The sequence below is a fragment of the Lissotriton vulgaris genome, chromosome 3_1, assembly GCF_964263255.1.
Source record: "Lissotriton vulgaris chromosome 3_1, aLisVul1.2, whole genome shotgun sequence".
Classification (NCBI taxonomy): domain Eukaryota; kingdom Metazoa; phylum Chordata; class Amphibia; order Caudata; family Salamandridae; genus Lissotriton; species Lissotriton vulgaris.
Genome location: NC_141689.1, coordinates 1,154,631,432 through 1,154,652,559, shown reverse-complemented (window position 1 = coordinate 1,154,652,559; position 21,128 = coordinate 1,154,631,432). Strand labels below are relative to the sequence as shown.

The 21,128-nt window shown below is 49.5% G+C and overlaps 1 protein-coding gene across 1 annotated transcript in view; it reads left to right on the top strand.

Moving 5' to 3' along the window:
- LOC147727602 (protein NipSnap homolog 3A-like) overlaps nucleotides 1-21,128 on the top strand; it is a 412,033-nt gene that overhangs the window by 376,363 nt on the left and 14,542 nt on the right. Inside the window, exon 5 of the mRNA XM_086961632.1 lies at nucleotides 12,826-12,912. Coding sequence (XP_086817758.1) covers nucleotides 12,826-12,912 — 87 coding nt within the window. The remainder of the gene's footprint in view (nucleotides 1-12,825; nucleotides 12,913-21,128) is intronic.

Below are 21,128 nucleotides of genomic sequence, written 5' to 3'. Positions count from 1 at the left end.
GCATTACAGGCCTGGTGGGAATCCAGAAATCCCTCTGATGTGGTGGTGGTACCCACAGAGTAAGGGGATGAGGAGGTGCCATTGAATGGACCTGTGCCCTCTCCCGGAAGCAGTGTTTCCTCCAAAGGTCTTTCCCCTGAAGAAAGAGAAGAAAGGGCGAAAGAACGAGCTTACAACATGGAGATGGCAAGGCTAAAGATAAATGGGCAGTTGGAGTTAGAAAATGCAAGAGGGAGAAGGGAAGCTGATTTAGAGATCAAAAAGTTAGAGTTTGAACGAGAGAAGTTAGCTTTGGAGCGTGAAGCCAGGTTGAGGGAACTGGATATCCAAGCTAAAAAGTTAGAGTTGAATCCCTCTGGTGGCAGCATTCCATCCGAGCCTGCAGAAAGTAAGTTTTACTTCCCAAAAGATGTGATCAAAGATTACAATAAGAATGAAGATATTGGTCAATGGTTTAAAGCATATGAGTTAGCATTGTTGGCCCACCAGGTCCCTGAGAAGAATTGGGGAGCGGGGTTGTGGGGTCGCTTTGTGAATGAGGGAAGAGATACCCTGTTAGACATGCCTGTTGCAGATAGGATGTCGTATGCTCATATGAAAGATGCTTTGATGTTGCGATATGGTTTAACCCCCGAGCAGTACAGACAAGCTTTTAGAGAATGTAAGAAGTTGCCTGGTACGACGTGGGTTGAATATGTGTCTTATTTTTGCAGAGCCATGGATGGTTGGGTAAAGGGCAGCAAAGTGGAAAGTTATGAAGCTCTTTATGATTTGTTTGCGTGGGAGCACTTGTCTAATAACTGTTTTCCAGAGCTGCGCCAGCACCTGATTGATAGCAAGATATCTAACCCTAGAAAACTTGCTGAGGAGGCGGACCGCTGTGTCAGTACCAGGGTCCACAAGGGTCCAGTGGGAGACTCAGCCAAAGGTGGGCAGGGTCCCCAGCAGAAGAGTGGGGGGGACAAGGGAAAACAGAAGGAGTCTCAGAAAGGGCCCCAAAGTAATCCCCAAGGGAACCAAGGGAAAGGTTCCCAGCCTCCCCCTGAGAAGAAGTCAGGGGCCCCGACGGGTAAACCTGTTCATAGGGGCCAACCTGCTACGGTTGTGGGCAGGTGGGACACCGGTTTTATGACCCCCAGTGTCCCAAAAAGGATTCGAATGCACCGCCGCGTGCACCCCCTCGTCAGTTGGCAAGTGTAGCCTTGGGAGGGGAGGAGATGGTTGTCCACGGTGGGAGGGGTCCCGCAGAAATGTCCCTGGTCTCGCTAGGAGACATGCAAATGGTCCCTCCACCCCCTCTGCCTAGTAACACTAGTAAATATAGGCAGTGGGTGACCATTAATGGCCATAGAGTGGAAGCCCTCAGAGACACCGGAGCGAGTGTGACAGCTGTCAAGTGTCACTTGGTGTCCAGAGAGCAGGTGGTTCCCCACGCATTCTACCCCGTGATAGCTGCCGATAACTCCCAGAAAGAGTGTGAGGTGGCTCAGGTTTCCTTTGAATGGGGGGAGTTTCAGGTACTCTTCAGGTTGCTGTGAGGCCCGCCATGCCTGTCGACTGTCTCCTGGGCAATGATTTGGAAGACTCCCCTTGGGCTAAGGTGGAGCGAGCGGCGCATTTGAAAATGTTGGGTGTGCCAGAGTGGGTGTGTGCAACCACTCGATCCATGACAGCAAGTAAGGGTGTTGATGGGGTCCCGGAGCCTGAAAGTACGGCCCAGGACCCAGCTGTGAAGAGAAGAGGCAGGAGGCACGGGAAACCGGCCCCCGTTGTTCCCGTGGTCCAGAAGGAGGTAGACCCTGAGGGGGATGCCCTGGAGCCCACAGGGGAACAAATTGCCGAACTGGGAGATCTGCCCGAGCTGACCCATTGGCAGCAGGATGGTGGTCCCTCCAGGGAGGAATTCTGTGGGGAACAGAAAGTGTGCCCTTCTCTTGTGGGCATGAGGCAGCAGGCCTCAGCCCAATCCTCAGGTGATCAGTCAGGGTCACATTTTGTGTACTGGGAGAATGACCTCCTGTATAGCGAGCCTAAGGCTGCTGAACCTGGGTCAGCCCGTGCGTGCTGGTGGTACCCCAGCGCTTCAGAGCCTTCCTACTGGGTTTGGCTCATGACGTACCGTTAGCTGGACATCTGGGGCAGGACAAGACCTATGACAGGCTTGTCACCCATTTTTATTGGCCTCAGATGCGTAGGGATGTAGACATCCATTGTAAGATTTGTCGCACTTGCCAGGCAAGTGGGAAAAGCGGAAGGAAGCAGAAGGCTCCCCTCCAACCTTTTCCAGTGGTCAGCACCCCCTTTGACCGGGTGGGTATTGACATTGTTGGGCCCCTGGACCCCAAGACGGCCCTAGGCAACAGGTTCATCCTGGTCTTGGTGGACCATGCCACAAGGTACCCGGAAGCCATCCCTCTCAGGACAGTGACGGCCCCCGTGGTGGGACGGGCACTGATGGGTGTTTTCTCCCGGATGGGGTTCCCCAGAGAGGTTGTGTCAGACCGAGGCACCAACTTCATTTCGAACTATATGAAGTCTCTGTGGAAGGAGTGTGGGGTAACCTACAAGTTCACCACTCCTTACCACCCTCAAGGAAACGGGCTGGTTGAGAGATTCAACCGGACCCTGAAAGGCATGATTATGGGTCTTGAAGAACCAATGAGGCGGAAATGGGACGTCCTCTTGCCATGCCTGTTGTTTGCTTACCGTGAGGTGCCGCAGAAGGCTCTAGGGTTCAGCCCCTTTGAGCTCTTATACGGTCACCCGGTAAGAGGACCTTTGAGTCTGGTCAAGGAAGGCTGGGAGCAATCTCCCAGGAAACCTCCCCAGGATGTATACAGCTACATGCTGGCCTTTCGGAACCAGACTCGGCGCTTCAGGGAACTTGCTCAGGCAAATCTGGAGGCCAGCCAGGAGGAGATGAAGCGATGCTACGACCGGAATGCCACTCTGGTAGAGCTTCAGCCTGGTCAGGAAGTGTGGGTCATGTCCCCTGTGGAACCTTGTGCGCTCAAGGACAGGTGGACTGGACCGTTTAAGGTTGTGGAGAAGAAGAGCGATGTCACCTACCTGGTGGACTTGAAATCTCCCAGGAACCCCTTGCGGGTCCTGCATGTCAACCGTTTGAAGCCCCACTTAGAAAGGTCCGAAGTGGGCATGCTCTTAGCTACAGATGATGGAACAGAGGAGGAGAGTGAGCCTCTTCCTGACCTCCTGTATGCTAAAGAGCAAGACGGGTCAGTGGATGGTGTGGTCCTCTCTGACACACTGGCCCCTGAGCAGAAACAGGATTGTCGCCACCTGTTGGGACAATTCCCGGATCTGTTTTCCTTGGTTCCGGGAGTCACGCATTGGTGTGTCCATGACGTCGACACCGGAGACAGCCCTCCTGTGAAGCACAAGGCTTACAGGTTGACTGACAAGGTCCGAGCGTACATTAAGGAGGAGGTATCCAAAATGTTCGCGTTGGGGGTGATTGAGTCCACTAGCAGTCCTTGGTCCAGCCCAGTGGTCTTGGTCCCGAAGGCTGCAGCGCCTGGTGCTTCACCGGAACTCCGGTTCTGCGTGGACTACCGAGGACTCAATTCAGTCACGAAGACTGACGCGCACCCCATCCCCAGAGCTGATGAGCTCATCGATCGGTTGGGGGCTGCCTGGTACCTTAGCACGTTTGACTTAACGTCTGGGTACTGGCAGATCGCCTTGACTGATGGGGCAAAAGAGAGGTCGGCGTTCTCCACACCAGATGGGCTATACCAGTTCCGGGTAATGCCCTTTGGGATGAAGAATGCCCCTGCCACCTTCCAGAGGTTGGTCAACCAGGTCTTGGCTGGACTGGAGGAATTCAGCGCCGCCTACCTGGACGACATCGCAGTGTTCAGCGCCAGCTGGGAGGAACACTTGCGCCACCTCCAGGAAGTGTTGTTGGCCCTGCGCGGAGCAGGCCTCACAATCAAGGCCAGTAAGTGCCAGATTGGGCAGGGTTCTGTGGTGTACTTGGGGCACCAAGTAGGGAGCGGCAAGGTTGCCCCCCTGCAACCCAAGATTGATACCATCCTGGCTTGGGCACCGCCCAAAACCCAAACACAGGTGAGAGCCTTCTTAGGACTCACGGGTTACTACAGGAGGTTTGTCAAGGATTACGGTAACATTGTGCACCCCTTGACTTCGCTGACTTCCAGGAAGGAGCCACGAAACGTGATCTGGACTGATGCCTGTCAAACGGCCTTTGACACCCTGAAAACTGCAATGTGCACAGCACCTATACTCCAGGCACCCGACTTTTCGAAAGAATTCATTGTTCAGACGGACGCTTCAGAGCATGGCGTGGGGGCTGTTCTAGCTCAGGTGAATGAAGAGGGCCGAGACTTGCCTGTAGCCTTCATCAGTCGGAGGTTACTTCCCAGGGAAACGAGGTGGAGTGCGATAGAGAGAGAAGCATTTGCTGTGGTCTGGGCGCTGAAGAAGTTAAGACCCTACCTGTTTGGGACTCACTTCCGGGTTCAGACAGACCACAGGCCCCTCAGATGGTTGATGCAAATGAGGGGTGAGAATCCGAAACTGTTGAGGTGGTCCATTGCTCTACAGGGGATGGACTTTACGGTGGAACACCGCCCTGGTACAGATCACGCCAATGCTGATGGTCTGTCCAGATTTTTCCGCCTTAGTGATGAGGACTCCCTAGGTTAAGGGTAGTTCTCCCCACATTTCAGCTGGAGGGGACACGTGTTAGACCTGACATCATTGGCTTGAGTCTCTCCTCCATTTTTTCTGTTTGCCTCTACTGTTTTACGATGTTTTGCTGGTATATGCTTTGGGCGCCGTGTCACTGCTGATCAGTGCCATAGCGCAAGTGCTCCCTATGTTAAAATGATGTATCTATTGTATCCATGTTTGGCTTATTTGGTTTACTGTCAGTCCCTAGTCTAGTGCACCAGGAGTGCCAAGGCTTGTAAATGCAAATACCGCTCGTGGGCTTGCAGCACGTGTTGTGCCACCCACAGGAGCGGCCTTGTAAAAGAATGTCTACGGGTCGGTCATTGCGAGACCCACGTGCAGTCTTGCACTGTCACGTCGGCTGCGCAGGTATACCTACTTGCCAGCCCCTCCAACCTTCCCTTAACTTCATGTTAGTCACCCCTATGGTAGGCCCAGGGGCAGGGTGCATTGTAAGTGTAAGGCAGGACAAGCCTGACCAAGTTGGTCTGTCCTGATAGTGAAGTGCCGCCATCTTAGGGCTTCACTATTGCGAGGTAGCCTGCTCTCCGTTGGATAGAATGGGCCGCCGGGATTATTAATGCTATGATCCTAGCTGGCTCGGAGAGTACGGTGCAATGTCGAGTTTGGTATCCCTGAGCTCGGGGTTTAATTACGCATCCGTTGGTGTGGATGGTTTTTGGACTCTGGGTTCGAGAATAGCACTTTTAGAAAGTGTCTATTCTCTTGTCTAACCATATCTGGTCTCTGCTGGTCTTGCGTGTGTGTGACAGGAGCTGGGTGGCTCCAAGAGGTCTGGATGAGTCAGTGTGGGATGAGTGGGACATTAAGTTGAGAGTAGGGGGAGAGTAGTTGTTGATAGCCTGCCTTGCCTGATACAATGCTGGCTCCACCTCCTGCCAAGCGACTGATGGCTCTGTGCCTGCCCTGGACGATCCTGGCCCCACCTCCTGCTAGGAGGACGATAGCTATGCTCCTGCCGGTGTCAATGCTGGCTCCACCTCCTGCGGGGCGTCTGAGGACCCGGCCCGGCGCAATGAATAGGCCAGGTGCCACTGCCTAGCTCCACCCACCACAGACCCAGGGTGTTGGGAAATCCCCGGCATAGACAAAGGGATCAAAGACGAAAAGGGGTATAAGAGGAGGACCCCTGAACCAAGAATTTAGATCACTTCTGACAAGGAACCCTGTAACCAAGGACAAGAAGCCTGCTGATCTAAAGGACTGCTTACCCCTTCTGCCGGTGTGCTGTTGTTGGGGGAATCCTGCAGTGCTTCTTTATTTTTGCCAAGGAACCAGGAGAGAGGAACTGGGTGTGTACTCTCACGCTTGCTAAGAAAATCTCCAAGGACTGGAAGAGTGCCAGTCTCCTGCCGAAGTCACAGGGCCAAAAGACTTCACCTGCTAAAAAGTGCTATCCGCTGGAAGTGTGAACCCAGCACCTCTGAAAAGAACAGCATCACGACGACCGGAACTGGGCCCAACCGACGCCAGCAGCAACGCCAGTGAGTAGGAGTACGGCTCTAACTCCAGAGGACCTCGTGTCTGCCCCGCTGCTGATCGCATCAACCGTGTGCCCTTCGACGCCATGAGCGCTGCTCACTCTGTGCAAATGCATCATCGACAACGCCTGCTGAGGCCTGATCGACACCGAAGACGCGACGCCGGATTGCTCGACGCCGCTGATCATCGTGTGCTTCATTTTCCTAAGGTACTGTGTTGTTGGGGGTACGTGTGACTCCAGGCCCGACTCAGCGCTCCTCGCGGTCGACGCCAAACCTGTGGATTATCGTTGCCCCAGCGTTGTGTAGCTCCCGTGTGAGTTACCCTGTTGCTAAGAACTGTGTTTCCAAGAAGAAGATTTGCTTGATACTAAAAGACTTTTGTGCTAAAGAAGAAACTACCTTTGAACTACCCTTTTTCCTTCCCGAACGTATTTATTCCGATTGTGTACAGCTTTGCCGTTATTTGGTCTTGTGCTAAGTCTTATATAAAAATCCTTATTTTTATAATACTACTGTGTCGTGTCCATTTGTAGTGTATTCACTTTGTTACTGTACGTGGTCATAATTGCTTAACACACAGCCTCTGAGATAAGCCTGTTCTGCTCTGCCAAGCTACCAAGGGGGTGAGCAGGGGTTATCGAAGGGTGTGATCCCCTTGCCCTAACTAGAAAAGGAGTGTCCCTATTTGTCAGAAGTGTATACCTCTGCCAACTAGAGACAGCCGGTTCTAACAGTGTGGTTGAGTGGGGTTTGGCTTACTTTGCAAAGATGGGTGAATAGTTGATTCACTAGGTATATGAGGTTAAGAGTGCATGTGGAAACAGTTGTTTGGGTGAGTGAGTGTGTTTATGGGTGTGTTGATAAGCAAATATATGTGTCAGTGGTACATGTTCAATGAAGTAGAAAAATAAAAGGCAGTGTATGTGATAGTTGTTGTATATAAATAACTATACATAAGAGTCAGTGATTGTGTGAGTGACTGTATGGATGACTGTATACTTGTAATAGTGATTTTATAAGACACTAAGGGGGTCATAAGGATGATGGGCGGACTTTGTCCGCCCGCCATCCTGTCGCAATTCGGGACGCCCGCCATAAGGGAGGGGGTCCCGTGGGGGGTATTAGGATGTGCCCACCACAGTGGCGGGCACATCCTGCTTTTATAGCATTGTGGCAGGCGGTGCTCTCTGCACCGCCCGCCACAATGCTAAAAATGTATTTCAGCATTTGCATTAACAAAGCGGCAGCCACCGTGCGGTGCCTGCCCTTTGTTAATGCAAATGAAAGGGGGTACCACAGGTACCCCACCGTGTGCACCCCCCACCTATACTTCGCTCTGTGGGCCCGCAGGGGGCCCCCAGAGTGAAAACCGCATGCCTTTCGGTGGCGGCATCGCCGCCGCGGAAAGGCACCTAAATTCAACCATCATAATATGGCTGGCGGTTTCTGATAGACACCACCATATTATTCCTTTTACGCCCAGGCCGCAAGGCGACCGGAGCGGAAAAGCGGCGGACGGTCTTTCCATCCGCCGAGGTCCCCCCCGCTATACTAATGTGGCGGGGTGGCAATTCGCCCGACATCGTAATGGGCCCCTAAGTATGAGTTACTATCTGTATGAATAAATTAAGTAGTGTTTGTATAAGTGTGTAAGTGTGATCAATTGTTTGCATAAGTGAGTAGGATGACTGCATAACTAAGTAGGATGTGTGCTGGTGTGTCAATGTCGAAATAGGTGTATAAGTGCATTTGATAGCGTAGTATTGACTAATAACAGCATGTATGAGTTAATCTACAGGTGAGTGATTAGATGTGTGTGTAAACCTAGGAATCAGTGAATGGATTTACAGAAACTTGGTTGGTGTATCAATGGTTTCAAAAATAGTACTTTGTTTTTTATAGTGAGTGATAAAAGGTTATAGTACTGAGTGATGAGGTGTATCAGACTGTCACGTGGATGATGTCATCAGTGATGTCATTTGAGATGTCATCAGTGAAAGTCACTGACCATGTCATGTATGATTCAATATGTAACATCATCAGCAGTGCATTGTGGGCACAGTTATAGTTATCAGAACTAACTATAGCGGAGGAATTTCAATGATTTTGTACGAGTGAAATGTCCAGCTAACTATAACAGCCCTAAAACCTATGTTTTTCAGTGAATTTCAAAGGTTTTTTAAATGCTAATTTCGAACTTTAACGTGACTGAATTTCAGCTTTTTTAAATGCTAGTTTCTAACTATGCCTACAGAGGTAGGACATGTGAAGAAAGAAGAAAACACACTTGCCAGAAATGAAGAAAAAGAAATGCAGAAAAAAGCAACAGAAGTCCTCAAGACAAAGAAAACTGCAGGAATAAGAAAGACATGCAGGAAGAACAAACAGAGGAGCAGAAAGAGGCTTTGTTGCAAAATCATCCTGTACCCTCAACTTTTTCAGATGGGTACTGGTGGTAACTGACTCTGACTAACCAGTCCTAGAGCCAGTGCTAAGCTAAAAGACACTTAGAATACAGTTAAGACACACTACATACACTGGGGACCACTATGCGTTGGCGTTCCCTTGTTATTATCATGACCTCCTCTGCAAGCTCCTAGTATATAATTGGGCAGAGGGATTAAAACTACATCTTAAAAGGCACCACAGGACGCGTTTGCACACTGGTGAAGGAAAGGGGTGGCTGAGCTGAAGTGTGCAAACACCCCCTGTGGCTGTTTTAATTTTGGGGATAAAGTCCCCTTGAATCCTGAGTGTCCCTTGGGTACAACTAGCCCATCAGGTATCTCTAGTTAGCACCACAGAGCTGCGTTGCAGAAAAAATGGGCACGGCCTAGACCACCTCTCTGCAACCCAGCGCAGTAGCGCTTACTGGAAGCACCTGGTGGGCTAGTTGTTACCATGGGCCCTCAGGATTGAATGGGAATTATTTCCCCAACTTAAAACGCGCCATAGGGCGTGTTGGCACACGTCACCTCAGGCCCCGTCCCCTCCCTGCCCCACTGTGTAAACACGCCCTGTGGCCGTTTTAGGTTAGGAGATTAACTCCCCTTTAATCCTGAGGTCCCTCAGGGCAAATTAGCCGACTAGGTATGTCCAGTAAGCACCATTGCAGAAAGGTGTAAAAAGGGGCACAGCCTGCACCACCTCTCTGCAAAGCAGCGCAGTGGCGCTTACGTAAGCACCTGGTGGGCTAGTGAGCCCCGTTGGGTCCCTCACAGGGCATGTTTGCACATGGCACCTCAGGCCCGTCCCCTCCCTTCACCACTGTGTAAACGTGCTTTGTGGCCGTTCTAAGTTTAGAGATTAAGTCCCCTTGAATCCTTAGGATCCCTATGGTCAAACTAGCCCACTAGGTGCCTCCAGTAAGCGCCACAGAGCTGCGTTGCAGAGAGGTGTTAAAAGGGGCATGGCCTCTGAACACCTGTCTGCAATGCAGCTCCCTGGCGCATGCTGGAAATACCTTTTGGTCTAGTTGGCCCTCAGGGACCCTCAGTATTGAAAGAGACTTAATCCCCCAACTTAAAACTCGCATGGGGTGTGTTTGCACAGTGGTGAAGGAAAGGGGTGTGGCCTGAGGTGACATGTGTGCAAACACACCCTGTGGCTCGGTTTAAGTTTGGGAATTAATTCCTCCTCAATCATGAGGGTCCCTGGAGGCCAACTAGCCCACCAGGTATCTCCAGTATTCGCCAGAGAGCTGCGTTGCAGAGAGGTGTTCAGAGGCCATGCCCCTTTTTACAACACTCTGCAACACAGCTCCGTGGCACTTACTGGAGGTACCTGGTGGCTCCCCACATCCCTTCAGGATTGAAGAGGAATTTATTTCTCAACTTAAAGTGCGCCACAGGGTGTGTTTGCACACATGTCATCTCAGGCCCGCCCCCTCCATTCACCACTGTGCAAACGCGCCCTGTGGCACATTTTAAGTTGGGGAATTAACACCCCTTGAATACTGAGGGTCCCTGGGGTAAAACTAGCCCACCAACTACCTCCATTAAGCTCCACAGAGCTGCGTTCCAGAGAGGTGTAAAAAGGGATGTGGCCTCAGAACACCTCTCTGCAACACAGCCCCCTGGTACATACTGGAGGTTCCTGGTGGGCTAGTTGGCTCCCAGGGACCCCCAGTATTCAAGGGGAATTTGTTCCCCTTCTGCAAACGCATCAGGGGGCGTGTTTGCAGAGTGCGTAAAGGAGGGGGTTTGGCCTCCAGCGTGATGGCGGTCTTTTAAAAAATAAAACAAATTAAGAAGGGGGGTTGTGTGGCCCCCCCTTCTTTTTTAATATTCTTGGCCCTGGTGACCCCATCCCCCAGGGCCTGCCCCCAATTTTTTATTTTTTATTTTGGGAAGAGGGCCATGTGGCCCCTCTCCTGAGGCCAAAATCTGCCCCGGGACCCCATCCCTTGGGGCATGGCCATATTGTTTTATATTTATTTTTTGGAGGGGGGCTACCTTGCCCCCCTCCTTAGGCCATTTATGGCCCGAGGACCCCATCCCCCGGGGCCAACCTTTGATCTTTTTTATATTATTATTTAAATTTTGGGCCTCTTGTAGCCCTGGAAACCCCATCCCTCGGGGCTGACCCTCTCCGTTGGGGACCGTGGGGCGTCTCCAATTCCCCCACAGTTCCTGCCGGCTCCCCACATCCCTCGGGAGCCGGCATTGCTTTTCCACATGTGGAGCTGCTAAGATGAAGCTCCCAGTGTGGAAAAGCATTCTAGTCTGAATTTTGAAAGAGAGTGCAGGTTTCCTGCTCTCACTTTTAAAATTCAAACCAAGTGGGCACCCTGGGACACTGCAGGAGCCGGCCCTGGGGGGTGGTGGTTCCCAGGGCCATGACAAGGCTCCAGGAGGGGGGCTGCGCAGCCCCCCCCTCCGACAATCTACAAAGCCCTGGGGGGCGGTGGTCCCCGGGGCTGGGAGGTCTGTCATGGACCCCCCAATTTAAATATTTAGATCACCGGTGATGTGGCTGGCCCCGGGCCCCCACACAGGTTCTTTTAAAAAAAAAATAAAGCCCCAAGGGTGGCTGTACCTGGGGCTGCGGGGGGCACTGTGCTCTCCCCGCAATCAAAAATTGAGTTTAGCCCGAGGGGTGGTGGTCCCCGGGGCTTGGGGGCCCTTAGAGGCCCCCCATCATTACATTAACAAGCCCTGGTGCGTGGCAGTCCCTGGGGCTGCCTGAGGGCTTTGTCCCCCCGCAACTATTAATGCTTTGCCCCAGGGGGTGGTGGTTCCCAGGACAGTGTGGGGGGAAATTGGGCCCCCACACTTTTTTTTATAATGCCCCGGAACTTGGCCCCCGGGGGCTAATTACCAATGAAGCGCGGGAGACCGCTTTGTTTTTTTTTATCGGCAGGATCCACGCACATATCGCGGACCCTGCCGTTTAAAAAAACAAAGTTCTTTGGGCCTTGGGTGGGACCCCCTGAGCAGGCCTAGGGGGACAGGGTATTTCGACGTTGCCTCCTTTTTGCATTTTGTGCATATTTTCTTCTGTTTTCTTGTGCCTCAGTTCTACCGAGGCACCAGATGGCTGCCAACACTTCCTGGTTTGGAGTGTTGACAGCCAATTAGCATTCGGCTTGTCATCGGGAGGGTGTGCGGATCCTGTGCGGCCATAGATATATGTATGATTTTACTTTGGATTTACTCAGCAACTGCTGAATGGATTTACACCATTTAACAAAAAGGCACAACTCTGAACCAAGGGATACCTCTATGCCAAATTTGGTGTAATTCCATTTAGCAGTCCAGGCAGTAGCTGCGACTAAAGATTCCTATAGAAAATTGAATGGGGAAAACACCTTTTGGAACCCCCCTTTTTTCTCTGCCCCCGCTTCACGAATTATCCCAAGACTTTCAGGATAGGAGCGTACCGGAGCTGGCCAAAAGTTTTGAAATTTTTCGCGAAGATTCGTCAACCGGCACCAAAATTATTGGGAATAGAATGTTGCGGATTTCCTATGGAAAAAAACGTCCTAACTATAACTACCTACTGCCAACCGCCAGTAGGTAATATATATATATATATATATATATATATATTTTCTATCTCATGGTTGCATGACAGATTACAGTGCCTTATCATTCCAAGAATCTAACACTCAATTAAGGTGTCAATATACTATTTTTTTCTTCTGTGAAGCTGGTTAATATGTTCTCTTTTCAATCCCTTCGCTGTGGCGGCAATTTCGCCGCAGCGCTAGGGGGGGGCCCGTGCAGCGCTCGCATGCTCACGACGGAGCCGCTCCGTCACGAGCCGCAGTTGTGCTGTGCTCATGACGGAGCGGTTCCGTCATGGCCCCGCCCGCTTAATAGAATGCGCCGCGCAGGCGCGAAATCAGCGCCGCGCAGGCGGAACAGCTCCGTCATGAGCACAGCTCAGCCGATACTCATGACAGAGCGGCTCCGTCATGAGCATACAGGGTGTTAAAGAAACTGGTAAGTTGCACTGGTCTTGGATGCTGATTATATCCTAATATGTATAAATATATATTGGTTTCTTTTTTAATGTTATTTAGTGTTTTGTTTACATCTAAAGCTGCATAAAATCTTTGTCTTCCTTCTCCTCAAACAACAATACTTTCTTGTTTACACAGTTCATGAATTGTGGTGGCATAAAGATGCAGATAGCCGAACAGCTGGTAAACTCCTAGCCCAGAAGGATGCCCAAGTGGTAGCATCTGGTAAGAAGCAGACTGACTTTGGCCATGACCAACATTTTCAGCATTCCCATAAGCATGTCTACTGAAGTTTCTATATAGCACATTATTTAAAAAATAGGATTGTGTTTAGGAATGGCCCAAAAGGTCCATACTACATTATTTCAAAGTAATCCTCATGAGTAATCTCTATGACATCAATTGAAAGAATGGCAGCGGTTATGAAAAAAGAGAAACATTGATAAAGTAAAAAGTGAATTCTGAATTTCGGTATTCTGGCTTACCGTGAACATAGTTGGGCTTGGAGCAGCCATTTATTCCCATTGGTTGACTTTCCTTGTCACTCTCATTTGGCTGCTTCTTATTGGTGCCCGAGCTTGTCAATCTTGTGTTTGTCCTTTGTGGTAACAATAACATGAGCTGAAATATGTCTTTTAAAAGCAGGAGCCTCACTCAATAGGCTCATCGTCAATAATCAAAGAGCAGACGAGGCGTCACATCCAGATTGTCGAAAACTATATCAATAGCTACACATTATAAGAATATGCTACATAGTCGCCTAGCCAGATGTGTCATTGTTAGAAATGGGGGTTTCTAGTTGGCAGAGGTAGTTAGCTTTATCCAAAAAGTGACCCTTCTTCCTAGTCAGGATAAGGGAGTTACACTCGTAAAATAACCCCTGCTCACCCCCTTGACAGTTTGGCACGCAGTGTGTAAAGCATTTGCACATAACCAACAGTAATATAGTGTAAGCACTACAAAAGGACATCACCCCAGTTTAGAAAACTATACAATATTTTTATATATTCAACACAAGACCAAAACTGATAAAAAATCCACAATACAGTAATTAGAAATCTTCAGTTATCAAAATACCCTTGACATATAGTTCCTTGAAGTCAATAGCTTCATCTGTGGCTAGTACAGAGTCATGAATAAACAAATCCAAACAGTTTTGGCTGACTGCGGCGTTGCGGGCCAGCTACGGTGTCAGGAAGTCCTGCAAAACAGTACCTTTAGAAATGCAGGGCGTCGGTGACCTCTTGTTGAGCTTCCGAAAGCATGGCATTCGCAGGTGTTGGTTCCAGAGGTCGGTGAAGGAGTCGTCGGGCCCTTGAAGTCACACATGCTGCAGATCGAACTCCTCGCGGTTGAAATCAGGCACGCCGGTGTCTGCAGGTGTCAGGTGCAAAGTGCAGCGGTGCGAAGTGCAGCAGTGCTGCATGCGATGCCCTCAGGTCGCGATGCGAGCAGCAGCTCGGTGGCGGCATCAGATGGCTTCATCGGTGAGACCAGGGTCGCAGTGCTAAGTGCTCATCGCAGTGCTGGCAGGTCACGGTGCATGCAGCGTTGTCGTCGTTGCTAAAGTGCTGTCATCAGCCGAGGAACTGGGGTCGAAGGCACTGGTGTCGGTAGGCCAAGGCTGTGGTGCCGGATGAGGGCAGTTTGTTGTATAACTTTATGAGCGGGCCCTCAAACCACTGTGCAAGCAGCAGTGTCGATTTTGGCTTGGAGCATCGTCATCGGGGATACCAAGGTGGCAACGTGAATTGAGGCAGTGCGGTGCCCACAGGACACGGTGCGAGCAGTGTTAGTAGGTGTCGTTGGTTGCCTAGGGTACGGTGCGGCGTTGTGGCGATGCCCTCTTCGGTGCCTTCAGGACACAAAGTTCCTGAGACTTCTTGAACAGGGGGCAAGCTCTACCTCAAGCCCTTGGAGAAACTCACAAAATTAGATTTCAGAAAGTTCAGTCCACTCCTTTCACTGCTCAAGACAGAAGCAGCCACTGCAGGCCAACACAACAAAGCACTCAGAAAAGTGGTAGTTCTACCTCACAGTTTCTCCAGCTCTTCTTCTTGGCAGTCTTCTTGGTCCAAAAGAGTTCTAAAGTTCAGGGGTTTGGGCCTCACTTTTTATAACCCAAAATCCTTTGACCTCTCAAGCAGAGGGTGTCTGTGCCCAGCCAGAACCAGTTTGACCCTCTCTGGTGTGGCTTCCTAGCAGGAGGTGGAGACGTTATTGTCAAAGGCAGACCAGGCCCATTCAGGTGAAAGGAAATCTCCTCCCCCTACTCTAAATGCAGCCCAGGTCTATTCAGTCCTTTCCTGACCAACCTAGACTATGTGAAGACACTGCCCCTCTGCAGCCCCTGTCATCCAGAATACAGACAGTCAATCCACAAAACGAGCAGAGGTCTACTGGATTGCTGAGCAAGAAATTATCTACTTTTTAAAAGTGGTATTTTTAAACACAGAATGTAAAAATTACCTTCACTAAAAGAAGCATCTTTAGATTCTGAGTTCAGGCATACTAAACTTTATTTCTCTACCTAGTTCCCAGGACCATTTATGTTTATAAGATGTTATAAACAAACTCCCCACTCAGTCCTCTGAGAACAGGTAGCCTTGAAATAGTGAAAAACAAAAATGGCAGTAATTCACTATCAGGACATGCCACACATATCAGGGCATAACCTACCTTTCACATACACAGCTCCCTTCCCACAGGGGTACCTCGGGCCTACCTTGGGTGTGATTAACATGTAGAAAAGGGAAGGTTTAGGGCCTATCAAGTGGGTGCACTTGCCAGTTCGACATGGCAGTTACAAATTATGTACAGACTCAGCGGGGCAGGTCTGAGTTACCTTTTTACCGGCTACTTCTGTGGGTGGCACAACCCATGCTGCGAGCCCACTATTAGCATTGGCTTCACAGGCCCTGGATCTTTCAGTGCACTTTACTAGGGACCTACCAGTAAATCCAATATGCCAATCATGGGATCACCAATCCATAACACAATTTACAGCAGTAGCACTTGCATTTTAACACTGAACAGCATTGAGAAAGTGCGCAGAGACACTAAACCAGCAAAATCAGAGCCAAAACCAGGAGGTCAGAAATCAAAAAGACAGGGGAAACACGCCAAAAGATGCCAAGTCTAACAGTAATGTTCCTCTGAGTTAAAACATATTTTTTTAGCAATTTAAACTCTTCAGAACAGTGGTTCTTAACCTGTAGTCTAGCGACCCCTGGGGGTCAGCAAAGCATACTCAGGTGGTCTGTGACTTCTTAGAAAATTAAATATTAATATTTTATTAATGTGCATATAAATAAAGAAGGAAAATGTATAATTGAAAATATAAAAACATTCTATAAATGTAAAGGAATTTGAAACTCGAAGCTAAACACTGAGGTAGTATCGGCATACTTGGTTAATGAGAGCTGTGCAAGTGCATCAAATAGAACAGTATATGTGCAAAGGGTGTCCTCAATTATTTTATGAAAGTTCCAACCTTCTCATTAAAATTAAAATAAAAATTATATTTGCTTGAGAATTAGACAAGATATTGTGCCATTTGTGTGTTTCTGTGATGAATGCTCATTTCTGTACTTTTTATGTATTGATTTGAAGTTCAGTTTATCAAAAATGCTTAGTCTGGGAGTCACCAGCTTCTGTTAATTTCTCAGTAGTGGTTTCTGGATTCCAATAATGATTCAGTGGGAGTCATTGGATTTCAGTAAGGATTAAGTGAGGGTCCACAGAAATTAAACTGTTAAAGAACACTGTTGTGGAAGCCGCTACGGATTTAGAAACCTTTTATCTAAAACATTAGTAAAGGAGAACATTTTGGTAAAAAGGTTTTTTTTTAACAATAAACACTAAGGTGTGGGCGTTCGGGAGGGGAGTCAAAAATGTTGGCTGACACAGGCGCTCTAGGAAGTGAAGGTTTTATTATTTTATAAAGTCTTCGTTTCTGTACAGGCACTCTGTAGAAAGGGAGGGGGGGATCAGTCTCCTCCGTGGTGTTTCTTCCTGCTCCGGGCCGCCGTTCCCACTGCCTCCTGGGAGTTGTAGGCCATCTTTCCGCTGTCTCGATGCTCTCTCGATACCGGCAAAGAAGAAAAGAGAAGATGCCTGAGTCACTCGGACCTTCACTTAAGTGTTGCACAGGAAAAAGGGGTGAGGACAACACACGTGCACTTCACAACCCAGAACGAGTGAAGGGACCCAGTGAGGAAGGGGGTGGGTTGTGTGAAGAGGGAATTGCGTGTGTTCTCAGGGTGGCTTGCTCCTTCTAATGCCCGCCCACCCGCTGAATCTTGACCGTACCTGGTCAAGCCACACTTCAGGAGAAGTGTGGCTGGGCGATGCGCCGTCCCGTTGGCCTCCTGGCTTGTAGATGTAGCCGCCGTCCCGGTCGCTCTCCTTCTCGGCCGCCGGCGTCTCTCCCGTTGCTTCCTCCGAACTCCTCTCCTCCTGTTGGATCACCACCTCCGTCCTCCTCCGACCTTCCTCTTCGTAGTCTTCCTCCGTCCACCTCTGATCTTCCCCTTCGTACTCTGCCTCCGTCCTCCTCCGATCTTCCTCTTCGCTCACGTCCCAATCCGCTTCGCTCTCTCTCCACTCTCGCCACCAGTCTCCTTCTCCTCCTCCAGGTGTCTCGCACACCTGCATGGATTTTGGGATCGGTTTTACCTCCGCGCAGAAGGGGTGTCCCCCGACTTCGGCTCCGCCCCCTTAAAGGTGCAGGGATACAATGACTCCAAGCCGGGCCGGCAACCGATGACGTCAGGGGTATTCCAGGTCTCCGTGTGCTGCATGAAAAGAGGAGACACATTAATAGGCAGGCCAGGGGGCCCCGCATCCGGGTCCCCCACGTCACATAAGGTAAGGAATGTTTTTGTTCATTAGAAAATTTACTTTTATAAAGAAACCAAAACATCATGTGGAAAACTGATGCTGAGTAACCAGGTTTATTTAAATCACAAGGAACATGGTAGTGAGGTAGAAATCAATGTGGAAATGTGTTTACTATTATATCAACAAATACAAAGGAAGACCAAAAATATTTGAAGGTCAACAAGTTGCTTACCTTCCGCAACATTCTTTCTGGTAGATACACTACCGAACCGCAGGTTCTTCACCTTAGAATGTTCCCCAGGCACCACACTGGATCGTAAGATTTTTCATAACAGTACTCCAGCACACTGCTAGGTGGTGTCTTTCTGTTGCATTGGCTCCACACTGCCTCAGAAGTAACTGAGCATAGCTGCATATGGGTGCCACCCCTGATAAGTGAAGTCAGTTTCTTATCTTTTTCATTCAGTCCTAGCCATGAACAACTGATGGCTACAGTGGGCTGAGTACTACATTAGAACCTTTTTCGATGTTAGGCCCCTCCACAGAATAGGGAGGTAGGAGGGCAGTGAGGAATATGCAGTAATTATCCATCAGAAAGAGCGTTTCTGAAGGTAAGTAGCTTGTTTTTCTGAGGAATACTGCTAACCGCAGATTCCTTACCTTAGAATAGATTCCAAGAAATATCTTCATAAGGTGAAAGGTCTGTGGAGTGGACTCAGACCAAGAAGTCTTGCAGAACCAAGCAGCCAAATGATCTTACCCACCAGGCCTCACTGTCAAAGTAGTGCTTGGGAACATATGCACCAGTGCCCACATCACTGATTGGTAGCTATCCGAGACAAGCACTCCTCATGTCAATGCTTTGGTAGCAGCCTTAGCTCAGGCTAACGCATGGTATCTCAACCTTCGGGTGGGTGTAGCAGATCTTAATGTAGAGGTCCACCCATCTTGACAAAGACCTCTTCTGCAAGCCTTCCCCACCTTTGCTTGATAGAACCCCACAAAACGTTGATCATGCAGTTAATGGTCCTTGGGACAATCTATGTAAAAGCTTAGAGGTCTGATTGATGGAATCCCTCCTCCTTTATTGAGCGGGAGCAAAGAATACTGGTAGAGAGATTGTCTAACGTGAAATGGAGCCACGAGATTAAGGGCCTGATTCGGATCTCGGAGGACGAGTTACTCCGTCTAAACTGTGACGAATATCCTGTCTGCCAAAATATAAATTACATATGATATAATGGGATTTTGTATTTCGGGGAAAGGATATCGGTCACTGATATGATGGAGTAACCCGTCCACCAAGATCTTAATCAGGCCCTAAGTAAGAAGTCAACCCATGCCCCCAAAACCAATCAGTCCAGAAAAAAGATGGTGTGGGGCTGTTAAAATGAAAGGGGTTGTAGTACACTTGTGATGAGTTGACATGAACCAAACAAAGAAGATAGTCTTCAAAGTAAGGGGACACAGCGAGTAGCTGTGCATCAGCTTGAAGAGTATATGTATGAGAACTATCAAGCCAAGTTAAGGACCCACTGTGGCATTACAAATGGCGTGGGAGGAAATGTGTATCCAGCCATTATGAAGCTCATCACAACAGATGAGTTGAACAGGGACAGTTGGACTGGCAAACATAGAAAGGTCAAAAACGGCCAACTAATGATCTTTTATAGTACCAACCACAAGTCCTTTCAGGGCTGAAATCAAAACAAATAAAAAGATACCTGATCACAAATATGTCCCTGCACCTAGCATAAATGAATCTTGAGAAGGGTCACCTGACAGGTAGTATGGCATCCACCACTTAGGAGGCAAATGAAACTGAGTCAATTGAAGCTTTTCAGTCTCCATTCATGGAGGTGTAGATTTCATAGATTAGTGTAGAGGACCTTTCTCTGTTGCTGAGACAGAAGGTGCTCCCGTACTGGCAGCTTGATTAGAGGAGAGATGCTTCCGCTCAGAAGTTCTGCATACCACACTCTTCTGGCCCAATCTAGAGCCACCAGGATGACTTGGGCCTAGTCGTTCCTGATAGCAGAAGAAGTGGCTGGAACACATACAGTAGGGGATGCGAGGTCCTTGTGTGGAGACACGTTGAGCCTCAGCAGATCCTATGGGCTGCAATACAAAGTACTTGCGTGGAAATGCATTGCGCACCCATGGTTCTGAAGGGCTGCGATGCAAAGCCCTGTATCAGGGAGATGCTGTGCAGCAGAGACGATGCATCTGTTCATATGGCCGGGATGCCCGCCACCCCATCCCAACACCAATTCCCCATGGGGAGGAGACAGACACTGGTTTGAGCTTTTGGAAGGCGGGGGGGAGTTACCTCCCCGGCCGTATTTATTAAAATATGAAACAAAATTTAAAACATTAAATTAAAACGTTTCATGAATTATGTACAATTTTACTTTCGTTACATTTTGATGAAGACATGTTCTTTGGCTAACCTTAACAGCTCTCTAATACAAAGGTTTCCTAGCCGAGTCTAGCATCTTGAAAATGTATACCTTCTAAATTAAAATTGTACATCCTAGCATTAAGGGCCAACGGCAAGGTCTTAACCGGTGTCAGATCCCTACTACCAAACTCCCGCCCTCACGGTGTGAGTGGCGCATGCGCAGAGGACTTTACCCTCGTTGCCAACTGTAACTTCCCTTGTCGTGGGGGCCCCCTCTCACTCGACGCCATCTTAAAGGTCGTCCGAGTCCCCGTGTGAGGTATCTGTAAGAAGGACAGCGTGGACTCCCCCCTTCCCCACACTCTCTGCCGCCGTCGCGGATAACCGGCCCCCGGGAAATTCGTAGGAGGGGCATCTAGCCGTCTCCTCCCTGGGAGGGGCCAATGGCTGCCTCCCCCCGGGCGCTCCCATCCATTCTGGGTGGCACCCCCCCTAGGGACCTTGAAATTACTGCTCACCGATCATGACCTTACCGCCCGACCAAAAAATAAATACGACAGTTGTTTTACCTACTAAGGGAAGAAAATTCACCTAACGTGAAACAGCTTGATGATTCATCAACTTCTCATTTCTACAAAGGGAAAAAGGTCCTAAAGCACAAGACAATTACCTTACTTGATACATTCCTTTACTTTTCTACAAAGGAAGAAAGGCCTATACATATTTCAATTCTGAAACAACTTGACTACATCTCTTTAATACAATCTGATATCATCAACAAATCACTTTATTCAAAAACATTGCAATAGGAGCTGGTGGGTGGGTCAAAATTGCCGCTTGTTCCGTCGAGGGCTCACGAGCAACGAGTGGTGCAGCCTTCAGAGCACTGGAACAAGAGGACGCTTCTTCGGATTCCCGCTCTTTTATCCGTCTGCGGCAGGGCGGGGACCCTCTTCAGGTACGCCCACGGGGCGCGGTCTTCCGGGTGGGTGTCTAGGACAACCCCTTCTGGGAGGGAAGGGCGTGCTCCGGCTACTTCCGCTTTGGGCATACCAGCCGAACCACGCCCCCGCCCAAAATGGTTTCCCGGGGGGATCGGGGCACCCATCCATATGTTCGGGGGGACCGAGTGGTCTTCCCTTTCCATATGGCCGGGATGCCCGCCACCCCCTCCCAACACCAATTCCCCAAGGGGAGG